At 35.2% G+C, this 12242-nt stretch overlaps 2 protein-coding genes across 3 annotated transcripts in view; both read right to left on the bottom strand.

Moving 5' to 3' along the window:
- LOC111433386 (transcriptional corepressor SEUSS-like) overlaps positions 1 to 473 on the bottom strand; it is a 14477-nt gene extending 14004 nt beyond the window's left edge. Inside the window, exon 1 of one of the 2 annotated variants that reach the window (XM_023070437.1) lies at positions 278 to 473. The gene's annotated coding sequence lies outside the window, so the exon portion shown is untranslated. Of the gene's footprint in view, positions 1 to 119 lie in introns of both variants that reach the window. The other variant, XM_023070436.1, reaches the window with a different exon arrangement.
- Positions 474 to 7978: 7505 nt separating this feature from the next.
- On the bottom strand, positions 7979 to 11596 carry LOC111433439. Its single transcript, XM_023070492.1, has 2 exons — positions 11517 to 11596; positions 7979 to 8807 (listed from the first exon to the last, which is right to left on the bottom strand). The coding sequence occupies exons 1-2, from the start codon at positions 11535 to 11537 to the stop codon at positions 8085 to 8087; spliced, it is 744 nt and encodes a 247-aa protein (XP_022926260.1). The 5' UTR covers positions 11538 to 11596; the 3' UTR covers positions 7979 to 8084.
- Between the last annotated feature and the right edge of the window lie 646 nt (positions 11597 to 12242).

The raw sequence follows: 12242 nt of genomic DNA on the forward strand, positions 1-12242 counted from the left end.
AAAAAAAAAAAAAAAAAAAAAAAAAAAAAAAAAAAAAAAAAAAAAAAAAAAAAAAAAAAAAACTAAGCAAACAAAAACACAGACGAATGAAGTAGAAGAACAGCAAAATTGAAACTCACCTGCAAGTGATAGTTGACCAGAGAGTTTCGAATTCGAAAAACCGCGGAGATTTGAATGGAAGATGACAAGAAAAACCGATCAGACTACTCCAAAAAGAAGGAGAAAAAAAAAAGTGCGTAGAAAATGAATTTCCAGTTGAAGTAATTGCAGTAATCACCGTGTCGGTGTCTTGTTCTTCAAAAATGGTAATCGAGTAGAGAGAGTGGAAGCTGCTTGGCTAGGGTTGGACAGTGTGAAGTTGCCGTGGGGTGTTTTTCTGTCTCTCTCATAACCAAAATTGCCAAGACCAAGTTCTTCGCCGTATTCTGTAGAGAGAGAAAGGGAGAGCGAAAGAGTTGATGGGTGTCCTAGTGGACGTCAAACTTCTATTCGATCTAATTCAATTTTCTTCATTCCTTTCCTTTCTTTTTTTTTTTTTCTTTTTCTTTTTCATTTCCATTTCCCTTTTAATTTTTCTCTCTCTTACCCCATGTGACAAACCAAGTCAAACGCCAATGTTATTTGATTAAACACTGTTTTTTGGCAAATAAAAACACATCATCCATCATCATACATGACATGCATTCACATGCATACGCATACGCATGCTTCTTCCCCCTCTTCACACTTCTATTATTACTTCCACACTACGTTTTGTCTCTTAATTTTATTTTTTTTTAAATCTAATATTCTTTTTATAAAAAATTAAATAAATTTTAAGGATATAATATTTTTAAATGCTTTAAAATTATTATTAATATTATCTAATCTAGAGCCGTATTTATTTCTTTTTGGCAGCTTAATTATCAGAATTTTAAAATTGAGTGTTGAAGGATGAAAGTCCCACATCGACTAATGTAGAGAATGATTATGGCTCTCTCCATTGTTTGAGGCCTTTTGGGGAAGCCCAAAGCAAAGTGATGAGAGTTTATGCTCAAAGTGGACAATATCATATCATTGTAGAGAATCGTGTTCGTCTATCATGGTATCAGAGCCATGCCCTAAGCTTAGCTGTGCCAATAGATTGGTAAATCCTCAAATGTCGAACAAAGGAGTCGAGCCTCAATTAAGGGGAGATGTACTTTGTTCGAGGGGGGAGGTGTTGGATGATCAAAGTCCTACATCCGCTAATTCGAGAAATGATCATGGGTTTATAATCAAAGAATGAAGACTCTCTCCATTCGTTTGAGGCCTTTTGGGGAAGTCCAAAGCAAAACCATGAGAATTTATGTTCAAAATTCGAACAATATCATATCATTGTGAGTCATGTTTGTCTAAGAGTGAGCTCTCAAAAATTAAGTTTTGAATTAGAAGTCCGTGCTTAAACATGGATTTGAATTTATAACTTAATCTGTGCCCCGATTAATTTAATATTTAAATAATATCATTAATCACAATAACTTAATATAATAAAAATAAAAAGCATATAAACTAATTTTGAGATTAAATTTGTGTAATATCATAATTTAAATCCTATCAACTTCTACTTCTTTTATTAATTTTATTATTATTATTATTATGATAATCCTTTATTCACTAATTATTGCTTATTAAAAAGAAAAAAAGAAGGCCACAATCCACTGCATCATAAACTCTAAGCTTTACTACGTGGTGGATTTTGACAGGGTGCAAACTAGAACACGCGCATTCTTATCGTGGACCGGGGTGTAGATGACAAATTCACTTAACGGCGGTTATGCCCTTTTCTCGACGGAAGCATAACGGTGCTTTTTGGAGGCAAGCAGTAGCACGCGAGTTGATTCACAAGACACGTGCCGGTGGAAGGTAATGATGTATGTACATAGGATGTGTAATGTGTATGGCATATACATACATGGAGTTTACTTTTTGTTGTTTAGGGAATTTAATGGGTTCATAATGACTGAAATTGATTAACATACGGTCGTGTTTTTCATGCTGCTTTTAGGGTTCTTTTTTTAAGCTTAATACTTACGTCATTTTACGTCATCTTGTGGGTAAAGGTACCAATTTCCATTTTTACCCTTCATTTCCTCCTCTAATTATCAATATCGACAAAATTAATACATGACACAGCAAAAATATCGCATTCAAATTAGAGCGATGCTCAGAATATGATAACTAAACAATGCTTAAAAGAATTTAAACTTATTATATATAACAATAAGGTCGTGTACTTCATGGCTTAATTATAAGGATTATAAAGTTAAATGTTAAATAACGAGACCATGTTAAGAGATCTATGAGAACGTTCGAATGGATTTTGAATTCTGAACATGGGAGGGGATGGAAAAGCCTTGTTCGACCCCTCTTATTTCATTTCTCATTCTCACCAACTTTGTAACGACCTGAAATTTTCTACTTAATTTAAAGTCGTTATGGTATACATATCATAAACATGAATGCAGAAATACTTTATTTAAACTTTCATATAACATAACTTTCAATTTAAAACATGGTCATGGACTTACTTTTAAAAACGACACAATAAAAAACTAAATAAATGTTTAAACAAAAAACATCATACTCTAACCTAAGTCTAAGAAAATAATACGACTACCTTATGCATGTGTCACGGTCTGAAGTTGCGATGTTGTCGTCAGCCTTACAGGAATGTCTTGTCTTGACTTGAAATAAAGATAGCATGTGGCTTGAGTATTGTAAGAAATACTTAGTAAGTGACCCATACTTAGTAAATGACCCCACTATTGGGGTTAAATGCAAGAACATGCAATATGCTATGACGGGACCTATCAGTCTATTTTTTTTCCTGCGACTCTATTCTAATTGGGCAGCTTGTATGTGTATCATATATTTTACACGCAGCCCATACGTGCGAGCATGGACTCATCAGTCAGTTTGCACACCATTGGCCTTTTTTCTTATCGAGCGACCCTTCTCTGGTAGCTCAATTTTTGCCAAATACCCATTTATTTTTGTAAGAATTAGCATGAAGATTTTTCACGATAAAATTACATAAATCAGGTTCACCTATATTATATTAAAAAAATGTAAAACATCTTAATAAATTAAAAAAAAATGTAAACCGTTGTCGGTCCCAATTTTGAATTCATAGGATATTTGTTAAGGATATTTAGTAATAAATTATATTATATTTGATATTTTATTATAAGACAAATATCTAACCTTTACTTTATTACTATAGGTATCTTTCCATTTATTGTTATTTCCATATCCTTGTAATTTATTTGATTATAAATAAGATAACTTTCACACCATTTAGGTGTGGTGGATTCAGCAAACATTCACATGGTATCAGATCCATTTTGGTTTAGAACCCGGATCCTTTCTTTTCAATGACTTTTGAAATCTTCTACTGTTCTTCTCCACCACCACTGCTGGCTTTGACGCCGCATGGGCAGTTGTCATAGTTGCCACATGCAGAGCCGATTGATTACCCTTCGGCTCCACCCTTTTGACCTCAAAATCATTCTTCGCCCTACTTTGTACATACAACCTCACTTTTTCCAACACAATCGATTTTCCCTCCACCAATATAGTCTCTTTCATTTTCTTCCGAATATTCCCTTCATCCTTCACATAAACCCTAACCTAAACCTATCAACCTTCTGCAGAGATTTACCTTTGGAATTTGCGCGCCGCACTGGCCTCTTCGCCAACCAAGTTGCCGCCGCCCTTCTCGCCAAAATTGGCTCCTTCGCCCAATGTGGCGACTCTTCCGGCTTCAACATTGTCTTTGTCCCTTGCTCTAGGTTTCCCCTTCTACTTCTTGGGGTTAGACATATTCTCACCAGAGCCAAGGTAGCATTGTCGCTAAGCGACAATCCCTCTTCATGGGTTAGACATATTCTTACCGAAGCCAAGGCAGCATTGCCGTTGAGCGGCGATCTCTCTGCAGTTTTCGATGGCCAAGAAAGTGTTTCTCTACGCCTCCTCTGAACCAGGTTGTTAACATATTCACGAAAAATGTTTCTCAACCTCTTTAAATTTTTCAGATTCAAGCTTCACGTTCGTTTAAATCCGACGCTTAGCTTGCGGTGGGGTGTTAAGGATATTTAGTAATAAATTATAGTTTACCATATATATTATATTTGATATTTTATTATAAGGCAAATATCTAACATTTGCCTTATTATTATAGGTATCTTTCCATTTATTGTTATTTCCATTTATTACTATTTCCATATCCTTGTAATTTATTTGATTATAAATAAGATAACTTTCACACAATTTAGGTGTGGTGGATTCAGCAAACATTCACAATATTAAATAATTCGACAATGGGATATTAATTTATTTTTATTAAACGTTTTAAATATTCGATTTACATGGATTTTTTTTGGGAATTAAACATTTAATTGAAAAATCTCGATAAAAACATATTAAACGTATTTCCAACTTTATTTTTTTTAATAAACAAGTAATATAAACATTTTTTATTTTTATTTTTATTCTTTTAGAAATATGTAGAGTCTATTGTATGGTCTATAATATTAATGTCCAATTTACATTATTTAGCTCGACAACTATTTAGCTATTAATTTTAAAATTTTATTTATGAAAATCATGACGTTTGATAACTATTTTGGTTTATAAAAATTCGTATTTTTTTTTCTCATCAATTTTTCTACAATGGTTCAAATTTCTTAATAATGGAATTGTTAGCCAAAATTAAAAAAACAAAAAAAAATTGAGTTCATTTATATAATGTTGTGGGTGTGAAAAGAGAAATTAAAAAATTAATTTGTGGGTGTGAAAAGAGAAATTAAAGAAAAAATGTTGATATCATTTATATGATGTTAGAAAGGGTCAAAACAATGTGAAAGTAAAGTAATTTGAATTTTACAAATTGACCAAACCAGGTTGGATTTGGTCGGTTGAACATAAGTCAAGTCAAAGTCAAAGTCAAAGTTAAAGTCATTAAATTTGTAATAAAAATACTATTGGTCAATTAATTAATTTAAGCCACCTTTGTTGAATGAAGACAAGCATTTTAAAGTGTATTTTCCTTCCCTTTTCATCACTGTGTAATTTTATATTATTTGTTTATTATTTGTTTATTATTTGTGTGGGTTGAGTCAACTAATTAAAAGGGTAATTAAAAATAATAATAATAAATAATAAATAATAAATAATAAATAATAAATAATGGAATTACAAATCTTCATCCCCGTATTTTTGTTTTACCAACGTTGTATTTTTAATGTTTTTTTTTAAAAAAAAGAGTTTATAGTTATTATTATTATTATTATTTTAATGTTTAAATATGTCCATTGATGCATTATTTGCATCATTTTAAAGGATACTTAATTTCGTATAACTAAAATTTGGTCGTACTTAAGCTGATCTTACCTCAGACTTATCCATTTTCAACCTCGGTTTGAATGAGTCAGGGCTTAGGTTAAAGTTTTGTTTTTTTTTCTTTTCGTCGTTGGTTTTATATGTCACCCACTTGTAGAGTGTTATAATCTGCAAGTTGTGGAGAGTGCCACAATTCATGATGTGATCGTGCTCTCTTGAGTAGGTCATTAAGGACGATGATTAGTTTAAGTGAGAGAGAATGTCACAACCTCATTACGAAGATAGTAGGGTGTGACCCCCTTATGCATACAGACAAGGTGGTGACTCTCAAGTGGCAACCATTTGCCCACGTGAGGGTTGAGATGGACAAATGTCATGATACAACCGAGGAGAATAGTGCATCATCCAACACACCATGAGTGTGCATTAAAGTCAAGCTGAGGCATAAACAAGATTAGAGAGAATGAGGTGACACGAGTGTTGAAGACAAGCTTGGAGAGGGTCAGGAAGGGCAATAGGCCATAACCTTAGAAGTGGGGTTTCGATGTGAGTTTCGGCCTGCAGTTCTAGAGTTATGTCCATCTATATGAAAGATGAAAGCTCTCCAAACTTGGTGTCAATTGGATACCCGACGAACACTCCATAGGGCCGTATGACCGCTTACCACATGATGTTTATTCTAGAAGGATTGGAAATGTCTCAAAACGTACTATATGGGGAGGCATGGTGTCAACTCTTCACCACCCCTAGGTCCTTTGCTTAAGTGAGCTACGTGTGTCATAGCGTGGGCAAGCGTCTCGGGTGTTTTTGTTGAAATAGGTCTTTCAATGAGATGATAGTGTCTGATGACACATGCCATCATTGTGCCTCATCCCATGTTGAATGTTGGTATATGTATTTGCTATCCGATACAAAGTTCGTAAATGACACTACATGGACGTGGAAGAGTTCATGCCTCAATAGAATCCAGATGGATGGATGTTTGGGATGTCCTGATGATATGATCGACAAATGTATCTGAGCAAGCTAAGATAGTTGAGCAGTCCAGAGATATGGGATGACATCATGATACATGGGTTGTATTGTTAGGAACCGAAATGATGATGAGATACGACATTGCACATGAGAAACCTTAGCCTAGAGTAGAGGTAAGGTCGAGTTGAATGACTTGACCTAGTGTAGAGGCAAGCCGACTAGAGTCACAAATGATTGAACATGCATATGTTATTGAACAAGCTTGGACTTCACACAAGTTGTGTTTAGTTGGCGAAGACAAACCTTTCCTAATATCCAACGAAGCCACAAAACAGGACAAAAAATGTGACTAGAACTTGAATTTTCCTTAAGGTTTGTTATGAGTGTGTCAAGATCATGATGCTGCATGGTTGAAATTATACGAATGTAATGCATTCTCCTTCATAACAAAGGATGATTAATTCCTTATCCCATCATTCTTTAGCCCTTGTCTCGTTATGCTCATAAACTCGAAAATGTTTTTAAAAAATTCATATAAGTTACATATAAAATATTTTGTAATTACACATAAAATATTAAAATAGGAGACCTCAAAAATTATTTGAAGGGTTAGATTAATAGGTTGTTGAATCCCACATTGCTAAATTTGTAATTGCATGTAATCTTTATATTTTAGGTGGCGGACATTACACACTGCCGAGCTTTGTAATGGGAGCATTAAAGTGGTTGGAGGGTTGGGTCAAACCTGGGAGTTGTGGGTTGTGGGCCTTGGGTTGGGTCAAACCATTCGAAGGCCCAGTGGTCATCCTTCATTATTTGTTCAAACTCAAATTCATATTCCTACTGGCAAGCCTTGCCAGACACGATCAGACATACATACATGACCTTATCATATTAAGCATTTTATTAAAACTTCATTAGAATCTAGTTGGCTTAGAAACAATTTCTACACTTGAATCGTTGTGAATTTCCCACTCCGCTCAATCTAATTCGCGATTTCATAATTTTAAATCATATTTTTGATATCTCATATCACAATCTACCTCCATACAAGCCTGAAGACACCTTTAAACCGCCTCACAACTTTCATACCATGCAGCTGTCCTCGAACTTGCCTTTAAATCTCACAAATAGTGTTGAGACAAAGGTGATCCACTTTTCATTACTTTCAAAACTCAACATCCATAAAATTAGTTCAAGTATAGAGTGCTCGAGCTTTCATGATCATAGCTTGTAAAATTTCCCTTTGGTAAGCCCAAATCACTCTTTTCTACGTTCACACCAACACTATGATTTCATAGTTGGGTACTTCCTAGTGATAGACCTTTTCTTTCGACACTACCACTCTCGATATCTATAGTAGCCTACGGGATCTTATTGTCTACAACCCTACCTTGTCACTTTCATTTTACTCAAATTGGTTAAATTGTATTTTGTTCTCGCTAAGTCCTATGAACAGGACCCTAAGGTTTGAGCTACATCGTAATCTCTCACAATTTCTCTAGTCAAGTTCTCTCAATATACCAAAAAAGCTTGCTTGCCAACTACGATTCTACAAAGATATCAAATCAAATCAAATCAAACACACCCGCAACTTATGGTATTGTCGATGAAGATTAGAAAATCAAAAGACTAAAATAAATAATCGATAAAAAGTTACATCCCAAGATTATATAAACCATTAGAAGTCGATATTGATTCATTAAAATCATAGTATAAACCTATAACCTATGATTATATTTGCATATTCAAACTTGAATTTTTTCAAGTTGAACATCCTTAGGTTTCAACGGCACATACTCTCCTAACAAATACTCTCCGAGATGGTCTGAGAGGGCAGATTTGTCAATATTTTCATGATGGTATGATTTGCAGACGAAATACAACACCGTCTCCGTCACCAGCTTCAACAAATAGAACACGAAAAACAACAAGAAGCACAAAATCCCCAAAACGCCCTTGGAGACAACTCCCAACGCTGCCGCACGAACCACCAAATGCCCAAACATAAAACGCACCGTTCCGAGAGGGAGGCTTAGGAGAAGGATTATAACCACGGAAATCCCTAATTTCCCTTTCACCAAGGCGTAGCTCTTGGCCATGGCTTTGAATCCGTAGGAATCTTCTAGAACGGAGACGACGTTCGAGAGCTGCCAGATCGTCATCAGGTAGAACGCGCCGCCGAGGTATAGGATCTGGAAGGCGTAGATCAGGAGTATGACGCCGGAGGCGGTGATGTGGCCGATGAAGATGATGAGGACTAGGAGGGAGATGATGACGAACAAGCTGGCGATGGAGTAGCCGACGTAGGAGATGAACACGCAGAGAAATGTCAGGAGGAGCCGCTTCCAGACCTTGGGGACGACGCTCATCACCGGCTTGAAGGTGACGTCGCGGCCGGTGTAGATTGACGCGACGGTGTAGACGACAGCGGCGGTGGAGAGGAGCGACAGGACGACGAAGATAACCAGGTACGCGACTTGAAATAGAAAATAATAGACCTTCTCCGACGAAACGACGCCAGAGAGTTTTCCGAATGACTCTGTACGGGGTCGCGTTTGGTCCAGTATGAATTCGTCGTACATGATTTTTCTTAGGAATAGATTGGAAAGCTCCATATGAGCGAGGAACAAGAAGGAGAGAGGGAGAATTAGGGCTAGAGTGATTTGGGAGAAAATCCTTCGCCATGTGAAGATTAATTTGCTGGTTTCTCTAAAAATTCCATAGGTTCCGAGGAATTGCATCTCTTCTTGTTCTACATCCATGATTCTGCGAAGAAGTAGATGGGATAATTTGCAGAAGAATGGAGGATTTTTGGAGGAGGAAAGGATATATAAGGAAAATGGGTGTTTGAATGTTCTTGAGAATTGAGTTTGAAAAGGATATAGATGACTTTTGGGTGCCTCTGCATTGGTTATTCCAAATATTATTTTATCCTTTCTTGTTTATAGAACAATCAATTTTAAATGCTTGAGAATGCTGACGAACTTTCTTGCTACTCGCAAGGATATGTCTATGTTGGTAGTGTTCATAGATTAGTTTATGTTGAATTTGACAGCGGCATTCATACATTTTTTTGAATTGACCTGAACTTGGGAAAGGTTAGGAACTCGGACCTTTGCTATAGAACCTCCTCCATATATCAATGGAGGGACTCCGACAATCCTCTCCTTGAACAAGATACCATTGAAACCCCTCTTAAATAGTCATCTATTCGTTGAACACTATCCATATAATCTTTTTTTAAAGCACATTACTAGTCTAATAGAGCTCTACCACGGATCTTCACTGTATGACTACACCTTCAAGACGGCTCACAACTTTTCTTTATTGATTCTATTGACATAACTAGGTTCAAGGTAGATTTTGATACCGGTTGTAGAAACAAGATATCTTTACGAGGGTATGATATCGATGACGTCGAGCCTAAGCTTTCATAGGTTACTTTCAATTTTTCTAAAAGACTGGTAGGGATTAAGTTAAAGCGTAAGAGAGGGTTTAGGTTTGAGAAAATATGAATGGTAGGCCCCTATCCTTATCTTTTTGATTGTAGAGCGAGTCTTGCTGACTGAGTCAACACGTTGGTTGGCTATTATTTCAATATTATCAATGAAATGGCAATAAAATAAAAAAGAAAAAAAAAAGCATCTTTTTTATTATTATTAGAAAATTATAAAGTCGACGTCAACGATGGCCTGATGTTGACTACAATTGTTTTTTTTGGAAGAATCATTGGGCAGCAAGGCTCTCTGTCGAATAGAAAATTATAAGCTTTCACCCCTCTTGTTCATCTATAAGTGGTGTTATAATCGTCTTCGTTCGATTATGCGGTACTATGATTTACACTTGATTATTGCCAACTTGAAGAGGAACTCAAGTTTCAATATACTTTTTCATTCTTGTTTATGAATTTATCACACATTAAGTGAGATTCTTTCACTCTCAACCAAAATTCACTTCAGGATTAACACAAGCATACTTGGTCCACTGTCATGATCGGTATTTCCTGTCATGACCCTATAAAAGTAAATTAAAATAAAGGATAAAAATTTAGATCAAATTAAAACCAACAACATCAAAATTAAACACTAAACGAGTATAATCTCAAAACGAAATGAAAAAAAACTCAAATACACAGACAAAATGACACTTGGAAGTAACCCCCTCTATGGCCGCACACCTCTCGAATGTTATCTACTTATGTAGTCTCTCATCCCCTCTCAAGGTGCATTTATTAGACACACAATATTAGTTCCTCATGTACCTACTAATATAATCCCTCGTCCCTTCTCAAGGTGGGGTTTATTCTACACTCAGTAGTGGTTCCTCATGTTATTTACTTATCTAATCCCTCATCCTCTTTCAAGGTGTGTTATATTCTACTCATAGTAGCTATTTACTTATCTAATCCCTCATCCTCTTTCAAGGTGTGTTATATTCTACTCATAGTAGCAATTCCTCCTCTTTCAAGGTGTGTTATATTCTATTGAGAGTAGCAATTCCTCATGTTATCTACTTTTCTAGTCCCTTGTTCTCTCAAGGTGGGTTATTCTACCAACACTAGCAGTTCTCTCAAGGTGGGTTTGTAGTTTATTTATTTATGTAGTCCCTCGTCCCCTCTTAAGGTGATTTTATTATACACATAATAGTAACTCCTTAAATTAATACCGTTCACTCTTTACTAGGTTCTGAAGGCATTTAGACGGCTTAGATCTCTTTTCGCTTTTCTAGTCACTCAGGGTTAGCTCTTGGGGCTAAACTTATAACGACTCTATTTTTCTATTTTTCTACTATAATAGAGTCATTACTACATTCATGATGTATAAGTTATGTCATATTTAAAAGCTATGCTATGATGTCACCCTGTCATGTTGATAAAATTGTTATGAGATTGATATTTTATGATACATAAACCTCTATAGACCATGCCTTGAAAGCTATGCTGTGAAAGAAAGTATTAGAATTATGTAGGTGAAACTTATAGACTTATCATGTTATGAAAGAATAGAGGTTTATCTTGCATTATAACTTATGTCACGACAATAACCTATGAGGACCTCATGCATATTTGTGTGTCACGTACATTGAGATATTTCCCTATTATGATGAGTATAGACATGTTCATTATGACTTACTATTTACGATATTTATGTTTGCCATAATGTTATGTTGTCCCTCAGTGGTTTTCGACAAGAACCCATTAGCGAGTGTTAGCCTGATGAGCCAGACCTAGGGGATGTGCGAGACTGCCTGACGGGCCCATGCTCGCACACATGGGATGTGTGAATAAGAAGTACTACAAATCCAACTTTGTCCCGGCTAGAAGTTATAAAGGTCATGGTATGATATGTTAAAAGAATAGGTCTCTCCTTTCACGTGTGTGAGTTGGATTACTTACTTGGATTACTTACTGAGTATTTCTTTAAAATACTCAAGTCATTCATTACTCTTACATTTCCGTTAAAGATAAGACACCTTGTACATATCATGGTGGCGTCGTGATGAAGGTCATGAAACAGTGTTGGGTAGTTGAATTTATGTTTATTTTTTACCCTTAGATTAGATCAGTGCATTATTTTATTTAAAGTTCATGTTATTTATTTTCCGTTTATTTGCTTTTACTACGAATGTTTAAGTCAATAACATCGTTTTTGAAATATTTCAAATGACTATTTCCGCAATTACCTGTCATGTAGTATATATATATAGTATATATATAGTAGAAGTAGAAAATTAGTATGGTTGTAGTCTCATCCAATGAAAGCCCAATAAATAAAATAATTAATTAAATTTTTAGAAAATTATCTTTTAATAGTTAAAAGTTTATACAAACTTTTTTTAATACTATAAAACATTTATTTTTAAATATTTAGTTAATATTTGCAACACAACATATATTTTAAAAA

The sequence above is a fragment of the Cucurbita moschata genome, unplaced genomic scaffold (assembly GCF_002738365.1).
Source record: "Cucurbita moschata cultivar Rifu unplaced genomic scaffold, Cmos_1.0 Cmo_Scf00042, whole genome shotgun sequence".
Classification (NCBI taxonomy): Eukaryota; Viridiplantae; Streptophyta; class Magnoliopsida; order Cucurbitales; family Cucurbitaceae; genus Cucurbita; species Cucurbita moschata.